Here is a 24,682-nt window from a genome sequence, read left to right on the forward strand (position 1 = left end):
TTATATATCTTTTTATTGCATTATAGTTGCCATTTGTTTTGGTATATAATTTTTTGCATAATATATTTTTAGAAAATTGCCAATTGGATAGATCGGTAGAATTATTTTCACAGCTTTAAAAAGGCGGTAATTTGAGGTTCCGATATGGTTGCAAATAACATTGAAAGTTTTCATGCTATGACAGTCATTTATGCATCATTTTAAAGCATTATGATTGCACTTTAATATGGTATATAATTTGTAGCATAATGTGTGTTTTTACAAATTGGTCATTTGATAGATCGGTAGAATTATTGTTCTATGTTTAACAAAAGCAGTAATCTGAGGTTCCGATATGGTTGCAATTAACTTTGGCAGTTTTCGTGCTAGGACAGTCCGTTTATGCACCATTTTAAAGCATTAAATTTGCCATTTGTTTTGGTATATAATTTATTGCATAATGTATTTTAGAAAGATGGCCAATTGGAAAGATCGATAGAATTATTTTCCCAGGTTTAAAAAGGCGGTAATTTGAGGTTCCGATATGGTTGTGAATAACTTTAACAGTTTTCATGCTATGACAGTCATTTATGCATCAGTTTAGAGCATTATGATTGCACTTTAATTTGGTATATCATTTGTGGCATAATGTGTTCGTCTAAAAAATGGTCAATTTAATGGATCGGTAGAATTATTGTTCTATGTTTAAAAACGCGGTAATTTGAGGTTCCGATATGGTTGCAAATAACTTTGACAGTTTTCATGATAGGGCAATAGTTTATGCATCATTTTAAAGCATTACAGCTGCACTTTATTTTGGTGTATAATTTGTGGCATAATGAATTTTTACAAAAGTTGGATAGATCTGGTATATTTATTGGTACAGGTTTAAAAATGCGGTAATTCAAGGCTCCGATATGGTTGCAAATAACTTTTATAGTTTTCATGTTATAACAGTCGTTTATATATCTTTTTATTGCATTATAGTTGCCATTTGTTTTGGTATATAATTTATTGCATAATATATTTTTAGAAAATTGCCAATTGGATAGATCGGTAGAATTATTTTCACAGCTTTAAAAAGGCGGTAATTGAGGTTCCGATATGGTTGCAAATAACATTGACAGTTTTCACGTTATGAACAGTCATTTATGCATCATTTAAAGTATTATATTGCACTTTAATATGGTATATCATTTGTAGCATAATGTGTATTTTACAATTGGGTCAAGTTGATAGATCGGTAGAATTATTGTTCTATGTTTAATAAACGCAGTAATCTGAGGTTCCGATATGGTTGCAATTAACTTTGGCAGTTTACGTGCTAGGACCAGTCGTTTATGCAACCATTTTAAAGCATTAAAAATGCCATTTGGTTTTGGTATATAATTATTGCATAATGTATTTTTAGAAAATGGCCAATTGGATAATCGGTAGAAATATTTTCCCAGGTTTAAAAAGGCGGTAATTTGAGGTTCCGATATGGTTGTGAATAACTTTGACAGTTTTTCATGCTATGACAGTCATTTATGCATCATTTTAAAGCATTATGATTGCACTTATTTGGTATACATTTGGTGGCACAATGTGTTCGTCTAAAAAATGTCAATTGATGGATCGGTAGAATTATTGTTCTATGTTTAAAAATGCGGGGTAATTTGAGGTTTCCGATATGGTTGCAAATAACTTTGACAGTTTTCATGCTAGGGCAACAGTTTATGCATCATTTTAAAGCATTACAGTTGCACTTTATTTTGGTGTATAATTTGTGGCATATGAATTTTTACAAAAGTTGGATAGCTCGGTATATTTATTGGTACAGGTTTTAAAAATTGCGGTAATTCAAGGCTCCGATATGGTTGCAAATAACATTGACAGTTTTCATGCTATGACAGTCATTTATGCATCATTTTAAAGCATTATGATTGCACTTTAATATGGTGTATAATTTGTAGCATAATGTTGTGTTTTTACAAATTGGTCAATTTGATAGATCGGTAGAATTATTGTTCTATGTTTAATAAAAGCAGTAATCTGAGGTTCCGATATGGTTGCAATTAACTTTGGCAGTTTTCGTGCTAGGACAGTCGTTTTAAAGCATTAAAATTGCCATTTGTTTTGGTATATAATTTATTGCATAATGTATTTTAAGAAAATGGCCAATTGGATAGATCGTTAGAATTATTTTCCCAGGTTTGAAAAGGCGGTAAATTTGAGGTTCCGATATGGTGTGTGAATAACTTTGACAGTTTTCAGTGCTATGACAGTCATTTATGCATCAGTTTAGAGCATTATGATTGCACTTTAATTTGGTATATAATTTGTGGCATAATGTGTTCGTCTAAAAATGGTCAATTTGATGGATCGGTAGAATTATTGCATTCTATGTTTAAAAAACGCGGTCATTGAGGTTCCGATATGGTTGCAAATAACTTGACAGTTTTCATGCTAGGGCAAATAGTTTATGCATCATTTTTAAAGCATTACAGTTGCACTTTGTTTTTGTGTATAATTTGTGGCAATAATGAATTTTACAAAAATTGGATGATCGGTATATTTATTGGTACAGGTTTAAAAATGCGGTAATTTAAGGCCCCGATATGGTTGCAAATAACTTTTATAGTTTTCATGTTATAACAGTCGTTTATACATCTTTTTATTGCATTTAGTTGCCATTTGTTTTGGTATATAATTTATTGCATAATGTTTTTTTAGAAAATGGCCAATGGATAGATCGGTAGAATTATTTTCCCAGGTTTAAAAACGGCGGTAATTTAAGGTTCCGATATGGTTGTGAGTACTTTGACAGTTTCATGCTATGACAGTTAGTTATGCATCATTTTAAAGCATTATGATTGCACTTTAATATGGTATATAATTTGTAGCATAATGTGTGTTTTACAAATTGGTCAATTTGATAGATCGGAAGAATTATTGTTCTATGTTTAATAAAAGCAGTAATCTGAGGTTCGATATGGTTGCAATTAACTTTGGCAGTTTTCGTGCTAGGGCATTAGTTTACGCATCATTTTAAAGCATTACAGTTGCACTTTATTTGGTGTATAATTTGTGGCATAATGAATTTTTACAAAAATTGGATAGATCGGTATATTTATTGGTACAGGTTCAAAAATGCGGTAATTCAAGGCTCCGATATGGTTGCAAATAACTTTTATAGTTTTCATGTTATAACAGTCGTTTATATATCTTTTTATTGCATTATAGTTGCCATTTGTTTTGGTATATAATTTATTGCATAATATATTTTTAGAAATTGCCAATTGGATAGATCGGTAGAATTATTTTCACAGCTTTAAAAAGGCGGTATTTGAGGTTCCGATATGGTTGCAAATAAACATTGACAGTTTTCATGCTATGACAGTCATTTATGCATCATTTTAAAGCATTATGATTGCACTTTAATATGGTATATAATTTGTAGCATAATGTGTTTTTTACAAATTGGTCAATTGATAGATCGGTAGAATTATTGTTCTATGTTTAATAAAAGCGAGTAATCTGAGGTTCCGATATGGTTGCAATTAACTTTGGCAGTTTTCGTGCTAGGACAGTCGTTTATGCACCATTTTAAAGCATTAAAATTGCCATTTGTTTTGGTATATAATTTATTGCATAATGTATGTTTTAGAAGATGGCCAATTGGATAGATCGGTAGAATTATTTTCCCAGGTTTAAAAAGGCGGGTAATTTGAGGTTCCGATATGGTTGTGAATAACTTTGACAGTTTTCATGCTATGACAGTCATTTATGCATCAGTTTAGAGCATTATGATTGCACTTTAATTTGGTATATCATTTGTGGCATAATGTGTTCGTCTAAAAAATGGTCAATTTTATGGATCGGTAGAATTATTGTTCTATGTTTAAAAACGCGGTAATTTGAGGTTCCGATATGGTTGCAAATAACTTTGACAGTTTTCATGCTAGGGCAATAGTTTATGCATCATTTTAAAGCATTACAGTTGCACTTTATTTTGGTGTATAATTTGTGGCATAATGAATTTTTACAAAAATTGGATAGATCGGTATATTTATTGGTACAGGTTCAAAAATGCGGTAATTCAAGGCTCCGATATGGTTGCAAATAACTTTTATAGTTTTCATGTTATAACAGTCGTTTATATATCTTTTTATTGCATTATAGTTGCCATTTGTTTTGGTATATAATTTATTGCATAATATATTTTTAGAAAATTGCCAATTGGATAGATCGGTAGAATTATTTTCACAGCTTTAAAAAGGCGGTAATTTGAGGTTCCGATATGGTTGCAAATAACATTGACAGTTTTCATGCTATGACAGTCATTTATGCATCATTTTAAAGCATTATGATTGCACTTTAATATGGTATATAATTTGTAGCATAATGTGTGTTTTTACAAATTGGTCAATTTGATAGATCGGTAGAATTATTGTTCTATGTTTAATAAAAGCAGTAATCTGAGGTTCCGATATGGTTGCAATTAACTTTGGCAGTTTTCGTGCTAGGACAGTCGTTTATGCACCATTTTAAAGCATTAAAATTGCCATTTGTTTTGGTATATAATTTATTGCATAATGTATTTTAAGAAAATGGCCAATTGGATAGATCGGTAGAATTATTTTCCCAGGTTTAAAAAGGCGGTAATTTGAGGTTCGATATGGTTGTGAATAACTTTGACAGTTTTCATGCTATGACAGTCATTTATGCATCAGTTTAGAGCATTATGATTGCACTTTAATTTGGTATATCATTTGTGGCATAATGTGTTCGTCTAAAAAATGGTCAATTTGATGGATCGGTAGAATTATTGTTCTATGTTTAAAAACGCGGTAATTTGAGGTTCCGATATGGTTGCAAATAACTTTGACAGTTTTCATGCTAGGGCAATAGTTTATGCATCATTTTAAAGCATTACAGTTGCACTTTATTTTGGTGTATAATTTGTGGCATAATGAATTTTTACAAAAGTTGGATAGATCGGTATATTTATTGGTACAGGTTTAAAAATGCGGTAATTCAAGGCTCCGATATGGTTGCAAATAACATTGACAGTTTTCATGCTATGACAGTCATTTATGCATCATTTTAAAGCATTATGATTGCACTTTAATATGGTGTATAATTTGTAGCATAATGTGTGTTTTACAATTGGTCAATTTGATAGATCGGTAGAATTATTGTTCTATGTTTAATAAACGCGTAATCTGAGGTTCCGATATGGTTGCAATTAACTTTGGCAGTTTTCGTGCTAGGACAGTCGTTTTAAAGCATTAAAATTGCCATTTGTTTTGGTATATAATTTATTGCATAATGTATTTTTAGAAAAGGCCAATTGGATAGATCGTAGAATTATTTTCCCAGGTTTAAAAGGCGGTAATTTGAGGTTCCGATATGGTTGTGAATAACTTTGACAGTTTTCATGCTATGACAGTTATTTATGCATCATTTTAAAGCATTATGATTGCACTTTAATATGGTATATATTTGTAGCATAATGTGTGTTTTTACAAATTGGTCAATTTGATAGATCGGAAGATTATTGTTCTATGTTTATAAAAGCAGTAATCTGAGGTTCCGATATGGTTGCAATTAACTTTGGCAGTTTTCGTGCTAGGGCATTAGTTTACGCATCATTTTAAAGCATTACAGTTGCACTTTATTTTGGTGTATAATTTGTGGCATAATGAATTTTTACAAAAATTGGATAGATCGGTATATTTATTGGTACAGGTTTCAAAAATGCGGTAATTCAAGGCTCCGATATGGTTGCAAATAACTTTTATAGTTTTCATGTTATAACAGTCGTTTATATATCTTTTTATTGCATTATAGTTGCCATTTGTTTTGGTATATAATTTATTGCATAATATATTTTTAGAAAATTGGCCAATTGGATAGATCGGTAGAATTATTTTCACAGCTTTAAAAAGCGGTAATTTTGAGGTTCCGATATGGTTCAAATAACATTGACAGTTTTCATGCTATGACAGTCATTTATGCATCATTTTAAAGCATTATGATTGCACTTTAATATGGTATATAATTTGTAGCAGAATGTGTATTTTTACAAATTGGTCAATTTGATAGATCGGTAGAATTATTGTTTATGTTTAATAAAAGCAGTAATCTGAGGTTCCGATATGGTTGCAATTAACTTGGCAGTTTTCGTGCTATGACAGCGTTTATGCCACCATTTTAAAGCATTAATTGCCATTTGTTTTGGTATATAATTTATTGCATAATGTATTTTTAGAATGGCCAATTGGATAGATCGGTAGAATTATTTTCCCAGGTTTAAAAAGGCGGTAATTTGAGGTTCCGATATGGTTGTGAATAACTTTGACAGTTTTCATGCTATGACAGTCATTTATGCATCATTTTAAGCATTATGATTGCACTTTAATTTGGTATATCATTTGTGGCATAATGTGTTCGTCTAAAAAATGGTCAATTTTAGATCGGTAGAATTATTGTTCTATGTTTAAAAACGCGGTAATTTGAGGTTCCGATATGGTTGCAAATAACTTTGACAGTTTTCATGCTAGGGCATTAGTTTACGCATCATTTTAAAGCATTACAGTTGCACTTTATTTTGGTGTATAATTTGGCATAATGAATTTTTACAAAAAGGATAGATCGGTATATTTATTGGTACAGGTTCAAAAATGCGTAATTCAAGGCTCCGATATGGTTGCAAATAACTTTTATATTTTCATGTTATAACAGTCGTTTATATATCTTTTTATTGCATTATAGTTGCCATTTGCTTTGGTATATAATTTATTCCATAATATATTTTTGGAAAATGGCCAATTGGATAGATAGGTAGAATTATTTTCACAGCTTTAAAAACGCGGTAGTTTGAGGTTCCGATATGGCTGCAAATAACATTGACAGTTTTCACGCTATGACAGTCATTTATGCATCATTTTAAAGCATTATGATTGCACTTTAATATGGTATATAATTTGTAGCATAATGTGTGTTTTTACAAATTGGTCAATTTGATAGATCGGTAGAATTATTGTTCTATGTTTAATAAAAGCAGTAATCTGAGGTTCCGATATGGTTGCAATTAACTTTGGCAGTTTTCGTGCTAGGACAGTCGTTTTATGCACCATTTTAAAGCATTAAAATTGCCATTTGTTTTGGTATATAATTTATTGCATAATGTATTTTTAAGAAAATGGCCAATTGGATAGATCGGTAGAATTATTTTCCCAGGTTTAAAAAGGCGGTAATTTGAGGTTCCGATATGGTTGTGAATAACTTTGACAGTTTTCATGCTATGACAGTCATTTATGCATCAGTTTAGAGCATTATGATTGCACTTTAATTTGGTATATCATTTGTGGCATAATGTGTTCGTCTAAAAAATGGTCAATTTGATGGATCGGTAGAATTATTGTTCTATGTTTAAAAACGCGGTAATTTGAGGTTCCGATATGGTTGCAAATAACTTTGACAGTTTTCATGCTAGGGAATAGTTTATGCATCATTTTAAAGCATTACAGTTGCACTTATTTTGGTGTATAATTTGTGGCATAATGAATTTTTACAAAAGTTGGATAGATCGGTATATTTATTGGTACAGGTTTAAAAATGCGGTAATTCAAGGCTCCGATATGGTTGCAAATAACTTTTATAGTTTTCATGTTATAACAGTCGTTTATATATCTTTTTATTGCATTATAGTTGCCATTTGTTTTGGTATATAATTTATTGTTGCAAATAACATTTACAGTTTTCATGCTATGACAGTCATTTATGCATCATTTTAAAGCATTATGATTGCACTTTAATATGGTATATAATTTGTAGCATAATGTGTGTTTTTACTAATTGGTGAATTTGATAGATCGGTAGAATTATTGTTCTATGTTTAATAAGCGCGGTAATCTGAGGTTCCGATATGGCTGCAATTAACTTTGGCAGTTTTCGTGCTAGGACAGTTGTTTATGCACCATTTTAAAGCATTAAAATTGCCATTTGTTTTGGTATATAATTTATAGCATAATGTATTTTTAGAAAACGGCCAATTGGATAAATCGGTAGAATTATTTTCCCAGGTTTAAAAACGCGGTAATTTGAGGTCCCGATATGGTTGTGAATAACTTTGACAGTTTTCATGCAATGACAGTCATTTATGCATCATATTAAAGCATTACAGTTGCACTTTATTTTGGTGTATAATTTGTGGCATAATGAATTTTTACAAAAATTGGATAGATCGGTATATTTATTGGTACAGGTTCAAAAATGCGGTAATTTAAGGCTCCGATATGGTTGCAAATAACTTTTATAGTTTTCATGTTATAACAGTCGTTTATATATCTTTTTATTGCATTATAGTTGCCATTTGCTTTGGTATATAATTTATTCCATAATATATTTTTGGAAAATGGCCAATTGGATAGATCGGTAGAATTATTTTCACAGCTTTAAAAACGCGGTAGTTTGAGGTTCCGATATGGCTGCAAATAACATTGACAGTTTTCACGCTATGACAGCCATTTATGCATCATTTTAAAGCATTATGATTGCACTTTAATATGGTATATCATTTGTAGCATAATGTATATTTTTACAAATTGGTCAATTTGATAGATCGGTAGAATTATTGTTCTATGTTTAATAAAAGCAGTAATCTGAGGTTCCGATATGGTTGCAATTAACTTTGGCAGTTTTCATGCTAGGGCAATAGTTTATGCATCATTTTAAAGCATTACAGTTGCACTTTATTTTGGTGTGTATATTGTGCATAATGAATTTTACAAAAGTTGGATAGTGTTTATGCCAAACAACAATTGTCCATTTATCATAATCTCCCCCGCAAATCCTATTTCTTATGACATATATCCGATTACTGAATGCTATGAATTGCAGCATATGTAAAGTTGTCATAAAGTTCTAAATAAAACGTCAATTATTTCAAATATGTCGTAAAATCTTATTTCCGCCAGAAAGAAACTTTCTTTTGTGCAAATTCGTCCACTTTCCTATCCTTGGTAAGAATTCCTTAAATAATTTAATAAATATCCAAGAAGAGAAAACATAATTCCTGTGTTTATTTTCTTTATTTTTTTTTCATTCCTTGCTATTAAATTATTCTGAGTTACAAAATATATTCATATATTTTGTTTGGCTCAGAGAGAATAATAAAGTTTTCCAATCATCCAGCCTTTCATCCCCATCCAAAGCTTTGAGCGAAACAGATAGATCGGTATATTTATTGGTACAGGTTTAAAAATGCGGTAATTCAAGGCTCCGATATGGTTGCAAATAACTTTTATAGTTTTCATGTTATAACAGTCGTTTATATATCTTTTTATTGCATTATAGTTGCCATTTGTTTTGGTATATAATTTATTGCATAATATATTTTTAGAAAATTGCCAATTGGATAGATCGGTAGAATTATTTTCACAGCTTTAAAAAGGCGGTAATTTGAGGTTCCGATATGGTTGCAAATAACATTGACAGTTTTCATGCTATGACAGTCATTTATGCATCATTTTAAAGCATTATGATTGCACTTTAATATGGTATATAATTTGTAGCATAATGTGTGTTTTTACAAATTGGTCAATTTGATAGATCGGTAGAATTATTGTTCTATGTTTAATAAAAGCAGTAATCTGAGGTTCCGATATGGTTGCAATTAACTTTGGCAGTTTTCGTGCTAGGACAGTCGTTTATGCACCATTTTAAAGCATTAAAATTGCCATTTGTTTTGGTATATAATTTATTGCATAATGTATTTTAAGAAAATGGCCAATTGGATAGATCGGTAGAATTATTTTCCCAGGTTTAAAAAGGCGGTAATTTGAGGTTCCGATATGGTTGTGAATAACTTTGACAGTTTTCATGCTATGACAGTAATTTATGCATAAGTTTAGAGCATTATGATTGCATTTAATTTGGTATATCATTTGTGCACAATGTGTTCGTCTAAAAAATGGTCAATTTGATGGATCGGTAGAATTATTGTTCTATGTTTAAAAACGCGGTAATTTGAGGTTCCGATATGGTTGCAAATAACTTTGACAGTTTTCATGCTAGGGCAATAGTTTATGCATCATTTTAAAGCATTACAGTTGCACTTTATTTTGGTGTATAATTTGTGGCATAATGAATTTTTACAAAAGTTGGATAGATCGGTATATTTATTGGTACAGGTTTAAAAATGCGGTAATTCAAGGCTCCGATATGGTTGCAAATAACTTTTATAGTTTTCATGTTATAACAGTCGTTTATATATCTTTTTATTGCATTATAGTTGCCATTTGTTTTGGTATATAATTTATTGCATAATATATTTTTAGAAAATTGCCAATTGGATAGATCGGTAGAATTATTTTCACAGCTTTAAAAAGGCGGTAATTTGAGGTTCCGATATGGTTGCAAATAACATTGACAGTTTTCATGCCATGACAATCATTTATGCTTCATTTTAAAGCATTATGATTGCACTTTAATATGGTATATAATTTGTAGCATAATGTGTGTTTTTACTAATTGGTGAATTTGATAGATCGGTAGAATTATTGTTCTATGTTTAATAAACGCGGTAATCTGAGGTTACGATATGCCTGCAATTAACTTTGGCAGTTTTCGTGCTAGGACAGTCGTTTATGCACCATTTTAAAGCATTAAAATTGCCATTTGGTTTGGTATATAATTTATTGCATAATGTATTTTTAGAAAACGGCCAATTGGATAAATCGGTAGAATTATTTTCCCAGGTTTAAAAACGCGGTAATTTGAGGTTCCGACATGGTTGTGAATAACTTTGACAGTTTTCATGCTATGACAGTCATTTATGCATCATTTTAAAGCATTACAGTTTCACTTTGTTTTTGTGTATAATTTGTGGCATAATGAATTTTTACAAAAAGTGGATAGATCAGTATATTTATTGGTACAGGTTTAAAAATGCGGTAATTTAAGGCCCCGATATGGTTGCAAATAACTTTTATAGTTTTCATGTTATAACAGTCGTTTATACATCTTTTTATTGCATTTTAGTTGCCATTTGGTTTGGTATATAATTTATTGCATAATGTATTTTTAGAAGATGGCCAATTGGATAGATCGATAGAATTATTTTCCCAGGTTTAAAAAGGCGGTTATTTGAGGTTCCGATATGGTTGTGAATTACTTTGACAGTTTTCATGCTATGACAGTCATTTATGCATCAGTTTAGAGCACTATGATTGCACTTTAATTTGGTATATCATTTGTGGCATAATGTGTTCGTCTAAAAAATGGTCAATTTGATGGATCGGTAGAATTATTGTTCTATGTTTAAAAACGCGGTAATTTGAGGTTCCGATATGGTTGCAAATAACTTTGACAGTTTTCATGCTAGGGCATTAGTTTACGCATCATTTTAAAGCATTACAGTTGCACTTTATTTTGGTGTATAATTTGTGGCATAATGAATTTTTACAAAAATTGGATAGATCGGTATATTTATTGGTACAGGTTCAAAAATGCGGTAATTTAAGGCTCCGATATGGTTGCAAATAACTTTTATAGTTTTCATGTTATAACAGTCGTTTATATATCTTTTTATTGCATTATAGTTGCCATTTGCTTTGGTATATAATTTATTCCATAATATATTTTTGGAAAATGGCCAATTGGATAGATCGGTAGAATTATTTTCACAGCTTTAAAAACGCGGTAGTTTGAGGTTCCGATATGGCTGCAAATAACATTGACAGTTTTCACGCTATGACAGTCATTTATGCATCATTTTGAAGCATTATGATTGCGCTTTAATATGGTATATCATTTGTAGCATAATGTATATTTTTACAAATTGGTCAATTTGATAGATCGGTAGAATTATTGTTCTATGTTTAATAAAAGCAGTAATCTGAGGTTCCGATATGGTTGCAATTAACTTTGGCAGTTTTCGTGCTAGGACAGTCGTTTATGCACCATTTTAAAGCATTAAAATTGCCATTTGTTTTGGTATATAATTTATTGCATAATGTATTTTTAGAAGATGGCCAATTGGATTGATCGGTAGAATTATTTTCCCAGGTTTAAAAAGGCGGTAATTTGAGGTTCCGATATGGTTGTGAATAACTTTGACAGTTTTCATGCTATGACAGTCATTTATGCATCATTTTAAAGCATTATGATTGCACTTAGTTTGGTATATCATTTGTGGCATAATGTGTTCGTCTAAAAAATGGTCAATTTGAAGGATCGGTAGAATTATTGTTCTATGTTTAAAAACGCGGTAATTTGAGGTTCCGATATGGTTGCAAATATCTTTGACAGTTTTCATGCTAGGGCAATAGTTTATGCATCATTTTAAAGCATTACAGTTGCACTTTATTTTGGTGTATAATTTGTGGCATAATGAATTTTTACAAAAGTTGGATAGTGTTTATGCCAAACAACAATTGTCCATTTATTCATAATCTCCCCGCAAATTCCTATTTCTTATGACATATATCGATACTGAATGCTATGAATTGCAGCATATGTAAAGTTGTCATAAAGTTCTAAATAAAACGTCAATTATTTCAAATATGTCGTAAAATCTTATTTCCGCCAGAAAGAGACTTTCTTTTGTGCAAATTGGTCCACTTTCCTATCCTTGGTAAGAATTCCTTATTCCTTAAATAATTTAATAAATATCCAAAGAAAAGAAATCCTAATTCCTGTGTTTTATTTTCTTTCTTTTTTTTCATTCCTTGCTTATTAAATTATTCTGAGTTACAAAATATATTCATATATTTTGTTTTGGCTCAGAGAGAATAATAAAGTTTTCCAATCATCCAGCCTTTCATCCCCATCCAAAGCTTTGAGCGAAACATTTTGGTCCAGTTCGAACCGGATAAATTGGAAGATATAATTCTCTCGGAGATTACAACTCATTGTGCCTAATTCTACCAACAAAGGATTACTTCCAACAGTCAACAATTCCACAGGTTCGTTTGTTTTATTTATTTTTGCTTTATTTAGTTTATCCATATACAAAGTGCATAGTGTTTGTGTTGACTGCATTTATAAAAAAAAAAAATTTAACTACATACATATCTACAAAGAAAAATAAAATATACAAATTAATAATTGAAAATTCCGACGGCATTTTATCCGTCGGCAACTTAATAAAAAAAAAAAGAGAAAATAGAGAGTGAAGAAGTTTTTTTTTAAATATGCGTGTGTGCACCGAATTTAATATCCCCTACTTCTATTGGTCGTCCAAGAGTTGGAGTTAAAAGCGTGAGTTTTCCTAAAAATATCATTAAAATAGCTTTTTTTGTCCACAAATTACTAACTTCGCCGGTATTTATTTTCTTTGATCCACCGTTTCTTTAAAATATAAGCATAAAAATTAACGTTTTATAATAAAAAAATAAATATATTAACCGGTGTTTATTTCTATTGATCCAACGTAGGGCATTTTGTTCTTTTGCTGTGAATATTTTCTCCATATTTCCATATTAATTCCAAGTTAAATTCTCTTCACATTATTCCCTATTCAATTTCATAACTCTTTATTTTTTTTTTCGTTCATATATTATTAAATTTAAATAATACTTGTTCCCTTCAATTTGCTCTTTACCTTTTGCTTTGCTTATTTCCAAACAATATTAATTGTCCACAATAATATTATTAGCGAGCCCTTTAAATTACATACGTTTGTACGTTTGTTTACTTCATCTACAAGCAGTACATTAGTTCATGCGTGTGTATATCCATTTACAAGTATTACCATAAACATACGTGTTTGTGCGTGTGTACATCTACTTGCTTGTTTTCCTTTCTGCTTTATTCGTCATACGTTGACTGATCATAATTAACCCTTGTGTGGTCAGTGGGGGCATACATTTTTTATATTATTTTTTTTCCGAATATTTTAATGCATTTTGATCTAACCATTTATGATTGGCAATTAATAATACAATTAGTAAATATATTTCTCTTTTTTTGGTGTTGGTAATAAATAATATTGAAGCAAATTGCGATAAACTTTGTCCATATTTCTGAAGATTAGTAAAATAATTATATACGCTAAATAAATCCAGTTTACTAAATACACATTTTACTGCACGTTTTGTCCAATAGACTACTTTTAATTACGAATATTCTAATTCTAAAAAGGAAAAATTTACTAATTGTCTTTTTGTTCGTGCGACCGAGGGTTAATTTACATATTGGTAAACAACTTTATGGAATAAATTGTTGCTATTTTTTCTACAAGGATTGTAAATAAATAAAATAAAAGAATTTCTCCAAAAACAAATATCGTTGAATAGGTTGACGAACTTTCTTATATACTTATTTTACTTATTTTTTGAAGCAGCTGATCCTATAGTCCAGTAACGTAAAGGTATCAATTCTTCGAAAAATATACTTTATCCAAATTACTGGTTTTCTTTCTGGTTTGATTTACACGTTTATTCCGATCGGTTTTTTACAATTTTTTTGTGGTTTTAGTCTCGATTTGAGTTCAATTCCAACATTTTTTAGATAATTTCATTCCGAATTTCGATTTGAATTGTTGCTAGTGCTTTTTCCTTTTGTCCTTTTGGTATATTAAATATGTCTCTTGATCACTTTATCCGCTTGGCCGATAGTATAGTCGAATTTGAGGCCGATTATAATGAGAATCGTTATCCAATCAATTCTCTTCATGCGTTAGAAATCCACAGGCAGGAAATAAAGTCCACATGGGTACGTCTTAAGGCGGCTTATGAAAAATTTTTGTTCGATAAGGACAACGAAGATGATACGGATCCCGGGGAATCGGATGATATAGAAGCATTTAAAGACAAATACAAAAGTACTTATGTTACTTATTGTAATATATTGATAAAACTATCCGAGCTGACCGATGCTCTTCGGGATCAGTCGCGTGAGAAATCTGACACAAGTCCGATCAATTCCCAGTTTTTCCCAGTCCAGCCTGTATCTTCCCAGCCTTCGCATAGCTTTCACCTTCCTCCGTGTGAGATAGAGACCTTCCATGGTAATTATGAATCATGGCCGACTTTCCGTGATCTATTCACAGCCATGTTCATACAGAATTCCACATTAAGCCCTGTTGAGAAGCTTTTCCATTTGACTCAGAAGACTAAAGGAGAAGCAAGGGAGATTGTTAAGAAGAGTCCTTTAACAAATCAGGGTTTTGATTTAGCCTGGGCAAATCTGACAGAACGATTTGAGAATCGTCGGGTCCAAGTTAACGGACAACTTCGAATCCTATTTAATCTCCCTAGCATAACTTCTGAATCGGCAAAAGCTATTCAACATTTGCAAAGGGACATAAACTCTTGTATTTCCATATTACGACTCCATCGCATAGACGTTGACAGCTGGGACCCTATTTTTGTTTTCTTGTGTTCCAATAAGCTTCCTGATTCAACTTTGACTCTATGGGAACAAGGCTTAAAGGATAAAACGTCGATTCCAAAATGGTCCGATTTAGATTTATTCCTGACCAATCGATACAGGACTTTGAAATCCGTATCCGAAATACGTTCCGCTACATCCAAGCCTACCGAGTCCAAACCTAAAAAGGTGAATCGTCCATCCAAAGTTGTTAATGCTTTTCAAAATAACGTGTCCCAGCCTAAATGTCAACTATGTACCAATGAGTTTCATCCAATACGAAAATGTCCGAAGTTTTTGCAAATGGGCCATTCTCAGCGCCTCAGTGAGATTAAAAAACTTAGCTTATGTCTCAATTGCTTTTCCAAAACGCATTCCGTTAAAAACTGCAACAGCAAAATCAATTGCTTCCGTTGCCATAAAAGGCACAATACCTTACTCCACAAAGAAACCGAAGTTTCCACTTCATTACCGGGCCCTAGTACAAGCGCCAATTCCAACCTTAATCCAAATTCAGCACCATTTGTAACTAGTTCGAATTCAATTACTATACAGTCCGCTCCTACTTCGGATGCTGAAGTTGTTACATCTTGTTTTACAGTAAATTCCACTGGCGTTTTACTAGGCACTGCAATGATTGAAATTTGTTACTTGGATAATAGATACCCTGCTCGAGCGTTAATAGACTCAGGTTCCGAAGGTTCTTTTATTTCGGAAAGGTTGTTTAATCTACTGAAACTTCCTTCAACTCGCACTAATGCTCAAGTTTCTGGACTAAATAACACAATATCCGCTAGTGTTGATAAACAATGTTCATTCGTGATTAGTTCCATTCTCAATCCAGATATAAAGCTGCTCGTTACAGCTTTAGTAGTTCCACAACTTTCTGGTAGTCTTCCTTCCAAGACTTTTGATCGCTCACTCTTTTCCAAACTTCCTCCAATCCAGTTAGCTGATCCACATTTCCATACAAGTTCGAAAGTGGATATTCTCATTGGTGGTGATGTATTCCCTTCGATTATGCGATCTGGTGTAAAGCATAATGTTTGCGGTTCACTAATGGCGCAAGAAACTATCTTTGGGTGGATTCTAACTGGTCCTTTGTCCAATATCTCTTCTCCCAGTTGTTCCTTAGTTTCCTATTTCTGTGAAATCTCTTTAGACAAAGAGATTTCACGTTTTTGGGAGGTGGAGAATCTTCCAAGGAAGAACTTTACTTCATCATCTGATAAATTTTGTGACGATCTTTTTACAAAAACTACCAGAAGAGCTAAAGATGGTCGGTATATTGTTTCTCTTCCATTTAAGGATGGCTATCCTGAGAAACTTAGTTTAGACCAATCTCGAAATAGTGCTATGGCACAATTTCTACGAAATGAGGTTCGGCTACTTCGTTCACCTGACTTGAAATCCATTTATGACAACGTGGTTGAAGAATATATTGATTTGGATCATATGTTCAAAGTTTCACCGCCACACAATTCCAAAATTTGTCCATATTACCTACCACATCACGCTGTCATAAAACCTGAAAGCACTACAACAAAGGTACGCGTTGTTTTTAATGCGTCATCTCCATCTTCTAATGGGTTAAGCCTAAATGATATCCTTCATACTGGTCCAATTTTACAAAATGACTTGACCTTACTGATCCTGAAATGGAGATTTTTCAAGTATGTCTTCAATGCTGATATCCAAAAGATGTATCGGCAAATCCTAGTCGATCCGAAGCATACTGTATTCCAAAGAATCCTATTCCGCAATAATCCAAACGTAATTATCCAAGACTACGAATTAAAAACAGTGACATTCGGCGTAAATTGCGCGCCTTACCTCGCTATTCGGACTCTACTCCAATTAGCCGATGACATCGAGGCTTCTTATCCAAAAGCTAGCCTTATTCTGCGTAGAATCTAAAAGCAGTTAATACTTGCACTTCAATCGGCTGGATTTTCCCTGAGGAAATGGACGGCGAATTCCAAAGAAATCATTGACGATATTCCCGTTAACCATCTGCTCTGCGAAGATTTCCTAACCTTTGACGACAACAGCACAGCGAAGACTCTAGGAGTTCGATGGAATGCCCGTTCAGACTCGTTTTTCTTCGTAGCGAAACCATTTCCCGATCAACGTCAACTTACAAAGAGAGAAGTATTATCGCAGATTGCAAGATTATTCGATCCGGCCGGGTGGCTTTCTCCAGTTGTGATTCTAGCAAAAATCCTGATGCAGACGATTTGGATAGAAGGTACCAAATGGGATGAGATTCTTTCACCGAAATCCTTAGAGCACTGGCAGAATTTCCAATCCAATTACTGCTATATTAATGAAATCCGGATTCCCAGATGGGTAGACTATATTCCTAACGCTGAAATCCAAATCCATCGGTTTTGCGATGCTTCCGAAAAAGCATATGCAGCCGCGTTATACATCCGAATAGCTGACGGTAAAAAGATATCCAGTCACTTAATTGCTTCCAAAACAAAAGTAGCTCCTGTAAAAACTTTGTCTATTCCACGACTAGAGCTTTGTGGTGCTGTATTATTGGCGGATATGATTGATAATTTTCTTCCTCAATTTGATATCAGTCATTATTTCTTGTTCTGTTGGACTGATTCCACAATTGTCCTTTCATGGTTAGCCAAACCTCCATGTTCTTGGCTGACTTTTGTTGCAAATAGGGTTTCCAGAATAACGCAAATTACTGATCCAAAACTGTGGAATCATGTCAACTCAGAGTCCAATCCTGCAGATTTAGCTAGTCGTGGAGTTTATCCAAAAGTCTTTGGTGGTTTGGTCCTGATTGGTTAAGAGAATCCAGAGCAAATTGGCCAATTTCTGATAAGGCAAATATACCTGATACAGGAATTGAAAAGAAGAATGTGAAAGTGCACTTTTCATATTTCCAACATTATGAGGATATTTTGGAAAGATTTTCCTCGTTTCCTAGGGCACTTCGTGTTGTATCTTACATTTTCCGATTTCTTTTCCGCACTCACCCAAGATTGCGTTCTAATTTTCATAAAAGTTCACTTGCCTTATCTAGTTCAGAGATCATTTTTGCTCGCGATAGACTTATAACCAATTGCCAGAAAGTTGGCTATCCTGCCGAATATCGAGCTTTATCTTCCAGACATGTTATATCCTCGTCCAGTTCCATTTTGAATCTTAATCCATTCCTAGATTCCGAAGGACTTATCCGATCGTGCGGAAGACTCGAGAATTCTCCGGGTCTTTCGTACAATGAGAAACATCCTGTCATTATTCCTTATAATTGCCAATATTCACGGCTTTTAGTCAAATTTGTCCACGATATTAGTCTTCATGGTGGTAATCAGCTTGTCCTACGCTTGATAAGAACTCATTACTGGATTCCAAAAGTAAAAAATCTTATCAAAACCACCATTCGAAAATGCAAACCATGTATTATCTACCGGAAAAGATGTCAGCAACAGATGATGGCTGCCTTGCCATCTGAGCGATCTGAAATTTCGCCTCCATTTACTCATACGGGACTAGATTTTGCAGGTCCATTTGATATCAAATCTTATTCTGGTAGAGGTTTTCGTATGACTAAAGGCTATGTATGTGTGTTTGTATGCTTTTCGACGAAGGCTATTCACTTGGAAGCTACAACAGATTTGTCCACATCTGCATTCCTTGCCGCTTTTCACAGGTTTATTTCTCGTCGTGGTTGTCCACTCCATCTACATTCCGATAATGGAGCTACATTCGTAGGAGCGTCAAAGATTATCCAAAGAGAATTCATGCTATCGTCTCGCGAATTGCTCACTTCTAGCTACGCTCACCAGAACCTGACCTGGCATTTTATTCCGCCGGGTGCTCCGCATATGGGTGGCCTTTGGGAGGCAGGAGTCAAGAGCTTCAAATCACATTTCCGTAAAACCGTAGGTTGTTTTAAATACACGTTTGAAGAATTTTCCACTCTTCTCGCTCGAATTGAAGCCTGTCTCAACTCTCGGCCTATTTCTCCACAATCGCAAGATCCATCAGATCTTTCCGCCTTAACTCCAGGTCATTTCCTCATAGGTTCTCCTATCTTTTGTCCTATTGATCCTAAGATTAACGAAAGTCCGATATCCATTGTTAATCGTTGGCAACGTCTGAAATTAGTCCATCAAAATTTCTGCTTTCGTTGGAAAAACGAATATTTGAAGGAGATGCAGAAACGAACTAAATGGAAGACTTCCGAAGATAATGTCAAACCCGGGACATTAGTTGTCATAAAGGATGAAAATCTCCCTTCAAACTCTTGGCGGCTAGGTAGAATTGAAAAAGTGCATACCGGATCCGATAAGAAAGTTCGAGTTGCCGACATATATACGCAACGTGGTCTAATAACAAGGCCAATCCATAAATTAGTTTGCTTATTCGAATCCTAGTCATCCACTTCCTCTCTACATTCTCTAAGATCTTCCAACCAACTTTATTCCTTTCAGAGCATCATGCCTAAACGCCAAACCAAAAACTCCAAAAGCTCCAATAATCGTCGCCGTCGCCAACAGCACATCAAGCTGCCTAGCAATTACAACCGGTTCCTATGCCGTTTATGTGTACGTCCGCATCCGTTACGCGTCTGTCGCAAGTTCCTCGCGGTGAACATGAAGGAACGTCTGGACGCCGTAAAAACGCATAAATATTGTCAGAACTGTTTAGCTCATGACCACTCCAAAGGAACATGCATTTCGAAACGCGGTTGTCGTCATTGCAGCAAATTCCACCACACCCTTCTCCATATCAACCCCCGGCTTTTGAAAGATTTCGGCATAAGTCCAACCCGCTCCAACTCTCGATCTCGTTCTCCGTCGCCTAGACCCTCGACTTCGCAAGCTGCTCGAAAAAAATTAGCTGCTCCAACGACTTCGGCAACTACATTAACGTCGCTCCTACGACAGAATAGCGTAATTCTATTGCCGACGGTTTTAGTGAAGATTGGCTCCACGAATACCCATGCGCGCTGTCTCCTGGATTCTGGCTCTACTGTCAGTCGCATCTCAAAGAGAATTGTCAAAACATTGCGACTAACAACTTTGACAATGGAGAATGAAACCGTATGTCCTGCAACACTCAAATCCAAATTCGATTCTGAGTCCAAGATCGAGGGCATTTTCCGGGTTGACAATCGGATTTCTAGTAAAACTCCCATAAACTCATTGCCAGTGAATTTTAAGCAACATTTCCGAGATTTGTTCTTAGCGGACCCTAAATTCTTCGAATCCGCTGGAATTGACGTCATCATCGGCGTTGATTTGTATCCGAAGGTGATGAGAGAGGGTGTTTTTACCAAAACAGGGTTGCCAACGGCGCAAAGTACCATCTTTGGATGGACCATTTACGGCGCGTGTCTCACATGAACAATATACCACATGCACTTGTATATTCGATAAAGCAAAATAAAACCAAAACAAACGAACACAAATATTTTATTAATTGAATTTTCCAATAAAATATATTCATTGAATTCCATATATCCATATATTTCCATTTATTTCCTTTTGCAACAAATATTGTTATTTATTCTTTTCCTTTCTATAGCACAGATGTCCAAAGGAATCAACTTACTAATATTAACATTAAGATTTCCTAACCTCACAACTATATTTTGTAATTCCTTCTAGCAGAAATAAGTATTTTACGACAATCCTTATTCCTTTTTTCCATAGTTTGTATACTGCAAGGCGGGCGGTAATGTTTATGCCAAACAACAATTGTCCATTTATTCATAATCTCCCCGCAAATTCCTATTTCTTATGACATATATCGATACTGAATGCTATGAATTGCAGCATATGTAAAGTTGTCATAAAGTTCTAAATAAAACGTCAATTATTTCAAATATGTCATAAAATCTTATTTCCTCCAGAAAGAAACTTTCTTTTGTGCAAATTCGTCCACTTTCCTATCCTTGGTAAGAAATTCCTTATTCCTTAAATAATTTAATAAATATCCAAAGAAAAGAAAACATAATTCCTGTGTTTTATTTTCTTTCTTTTTTTTCATTCCTTGCTTATTAAATTATTCTGAGTTACAAAATATATTCATATATTTTGTTTTGGCTCAGAGAGAATAATAAAGTTTTCCAATCATCCAGCCTTTCATCCCCATCCAAAGCTTTGAGCGAAACAGATAGATCGGTATATTTATTGGTACAGGTTTAAAAATGCGGTAATTCAAGGCTCCGATATGGTTGCAAATAACTTTTATAGTTTTCATGTTATAACAGTCGTTTATATATCTTTTTATTGCATTATAGTTGCCATTTGTTTTGGTATATAATTTATTGCATAATATATTTTTAGAAAATTGCCAATTGGATAGATCGGTAGAATTATTTTCACAGCTTTAAAAAGGCGGTAATTTGAGGTTCCGATATGGTTGCAAATAACATTGACAGTTTTCATGCTATGACAGTCATTTATGCATCATTTTAAAGCATTATGATTGCACTTTAATATGGTATATAATTTGTAGCATAATGTGTGTTTTTACAAATTGGTCAATTTGATAGATCGGTAGAATTATTGTTCTATGTTTAATAAAAGCAGTAATCTGAGGTTCCGATATGGTTGCAATTAACTTTGGCAGTTTTCGTGCTAGGACAGTCGTTTATGCACCATTTTAAAGCATTAAAATTGCCATTTGTTTTGGTATATAATTTATTGCATAATGTATTTTAAGAAAATGGCCAATTGGATAGATCGGTAGAATTATTTTCCCAGGTTTAAAAAGGCGGTAATTTGAGGTTCCGATATGGTTGTGAATAACTTTGACAGTTTTCATGCTATGACAGTAATTTATGCATAAGTTTAGAGCATTATGATTGCATTTTAATTTGGTATATCATTTGTGGCACAATGTGTTCGTCTAAAAAATGGTCAATTTGATGGATCGGTAGAATTATTGTTCTATGTTTAAAAACGCGGTAATTTGAGGTTCCGATATGGTTGCAAATAACTTTGACAGTTTTCATGCTAGGGCAATAGTTTATGCATCATTTTAAAGCATTACAGTTGCACTTTATTTTGGTGTATAATTTGTGGCATAATGAATTTTTACAAAAGTTGGATAGATCGGTATATTTATTGGTACAGGTTTAAAAATGCGGTAATTCAAGGCTCCGATATGGTTGCAAATAACTTTTATAGTTTTCATGTTATAACAGTCGTTTATATATCTTTTTATTGCATTATAGTTGCCATTTGTTTTGGTATATAATTTATTGCATAATATATTTTTAGAAAATTGCCAATTGGATAGATCGGTAGAATTATTTTCACAGCTTTAAAAAGGCGGTAATTTGAGGTTCCGATATGGTTGCAAATAACATTGACAGTTTTCATGCCATGACAATCATTTATGCTTCATTTTAAAGCATTATGATTGCACTTTAATATGGTATATAATTTGTAGCATAATGTGTGTTTTTACTAATTGGTGAATTTGATAGATCGGTAGAATTATTGTTCTATGTTTAATAAACGCGGTAATCTGAGGTTACGATATGCCTGCAATCAACTTTGGCAGTTTTCGTGCTAGGACAGTCGTTTATGCACCATTTTAAAGCATTAAAATTGCCATTTGGTTTGGTATATAATTTATTGCATAATGTATTTTTAGAAAACGGCCAATTGGATAAATCGGTAGAATTATTTTCCCAGGTTTAAAAACGCGGTAATTTGAGGTTCCGACATGGTTGTGAATAACTTTGACAGTTTTCATGCTATGACAGTCATTTATGCATCATTTTAAAGCATTACAGTTTCACTTTGTTTTTGTGTATAATTTGTGGCATAATGAATTTTTACAAAAAGTGGATAGATCAGTATATTTATTGGTACAGGTTTAAAAATGCGGTAATTTAAGGCCCCGATATGGTTGCAAATAACTTTTATAGTTTTCATGTTATAACAGTCGTTTATACATCTTTTTATTGCATTTTAGTTGCCATTTGTTTTGGTATATAATTTATTGCATAATGTATTTTTAGAAGATGGCCAATTGGATAGATCGATAGAATTATTTTCCCAGGTTTAAAAAGGCGGTAATTTGAGGTTCCGATATGGTTGTGAATTACTTTGACAGTTTTCATGCTATGACAGTCATTTATGCATCAGTTTAGAGCATTATGATTGCACTTTAATTTGGTATATCATTTGTGGCATAATGTGTTCGTCTAAAAAATGGTCAATTTGATGGATCGGTAGAATTATTGTTCTATGTTTAAAAACGCGGTAATTTGAGGTTCCGATATGGTTGCAAATAACTTTGACAGTTTTCATGCTAGGGCAATAGTTTATGCATCATTTTAAAGCATTACAGTTGCACTTTATTTTGGTGTATAATTTGTGGCATAATGAATTTTTACAAAAGTTGGATAGATCGGTATATTTATTGGTACAGGTTTAAAAATGCGGTAATTCAAGGCTCCGATATGGTTGCAAATAACTTTTATAGTTTTCATGTTATAACAGTCGTTTATATATCTTTTTATTGCATTATAGTTGCCATTTGTTTTGGTATATAATTTATTGCATAATATATTTTTAGAAAATTGCCAATTGGGTAGATCGGTAGAATTATTTTCCCAGGTTTAAAAAGGCGGTAATTTGAGGTTCCGATATGGTTGCAAATAACATTGACAGTTTTCATGCTATGACAGTCATTTATGCTTCATTTTAAAGCATTATGATTGCACTTTAATATGGTATATAATTTGTAGCATAATGTGTGTTTTTACTAATTGGTGAATTTGATAGATCGGTAGAATTATTGTTCTATGTTTAATAAACGCGGTAATCTGAGGTTCCGATATGGCTGCAATTAACTTTGACAGTTTTCGTGCTAGGACAGTCGTTTATGCACCATTTTAAAGCATTAAAATTGCCATTTGATTTGGTATATAATTTATTGCATAATGTATTTTTAGAAAACGGCCAATTGGATAAATCGGTAGAATTATTTTCCCAGGTTTAAAAACGCGGTAATTTGATGTTCCGATATGGTTGTGAATAACTTTGACAGTTTTCATGCTATGCATCATGCTATGCATCATTTTAAAGCATTACAGTTGCATTTTGTTTTTGTGTATAATTTGTGGCATAATGAATTTTTACAAAAATTGGATAGATCGGTTTATTTATTGGTACAGGTTTAAAAATGCGGTAATTTAAATCCCCGATATGGTTGCAAATAACTTTTATAGTTTTCATGTTATAACAGTCGTTTATACATCTTTTTATTGCATTTTAGTTGCCATTTGTTTTGGTATATAATTTATTGCATAATGTATTTTTAGAAGAAGGCCAATTGGATAGATCGA

The 24,682-nt window shown here is 33.0% G+C and overlaps 3 protein-coding genes across 3 annotated transcripts; all 3 read left to right on the forward strand.

Annotated features, from left to right (window-relative positions):
- Nucleotides 1-12,771: 12,771 nt before the first annotated feature.
- On the forward strand, nucleotides 12,772-21,142 carry LOC119612205. Its single transcript, XM_037967937.1, has 2 exons — nucleotides 12,772-12,935; nucleotides 19,803-21,142. Exon 2 carries the CDS (start codon nucleotides 19,809-19,811, stop codon nucleotides 20,715-20,717), a length of 909 nt encoding a protein of 302 aa, XP_037823865.1. The 5' UTR covers nucleotides 12,772-12,935; nucleotides 19,803-19,808; the 3' UTR covers nucleotides 20,718-21,142.
- On the forward strand, nucleotides 14,554-18,153 carry LOC119612203. Its single transcript, XM_037967934.1, has 2 exons — nucleotides 14,554-16,931; nucleotides 18,033-18,153. Exons 1-2 carry the CDS (start codon nucleotides 14,554-14,556, stop codon nucleotides 18,151-18,153), a joined length of 2,499 nt encoding a protein of 832 aa, XP_037823862.1.
- On the forward strand, nucleotides 18,801-19,745 carry LOC119612204. The gene has a single exon (XM_037967935.1). The coding sequence runs from the start codon at nucleotides 18,801-18,803 to the stop codon at nucleotides 19,743-19,745; it is 945 nt and encodes a 314-aa protein (XP_037823863.1).
- Nucleotides 21,143-24,682: the final 3,540 nt, after the last annotated feature.

This window comes from Lucilia sericata, unplaced genomic scaffold (assembly GCF_015586225.1).
Source record: "Lucilia sericata isolate MDLA Ls3-8-SP2 unplaced genomic scaffold, ASM1558622v1 Contig001623F_arrow, whole genome shotgun sequence".
In the NCBI taxonomy this organism is placed as follows: domain Eukaryota; kingdom Metazoa; phylum Arthropoda; class Insecta; order Diptera; family Calliphoridae; genus Lucilia; species Lucilia sericata.

Excerpts from the sequence above, each read along its gene's own strand:
- LOC119612203 (XM_037967934.1), top strand. The coding sequence starts at position 14,554 with ATGTCTCTTGATCACTTTATCCGCTTGGCCGATAGTATAGTCGAATTT. Across the intron at positions 16,932-18,032 it reads TCATCTCCATCTTCTAATGG|AATAACGCAAATTACTGATC; the intron begins GTTAAGCCTAAA and ends TAGGGTTTCCAG.
- LOC119612205 (XM_037967937.1), top strand. The coding sequence starts at position 19,809 with ATGCCTAAACGCCAAACCAAAAACTCCAAAAGCTCCAATAATCGTCGC.
- LOC119612204 (XM_037967935.1), top strand. The coding sequence starts at position 18,801 with ATGGCTGCCTTGCCATCTGAGCGATCTGAAATTTCGCCTCCATTTACT.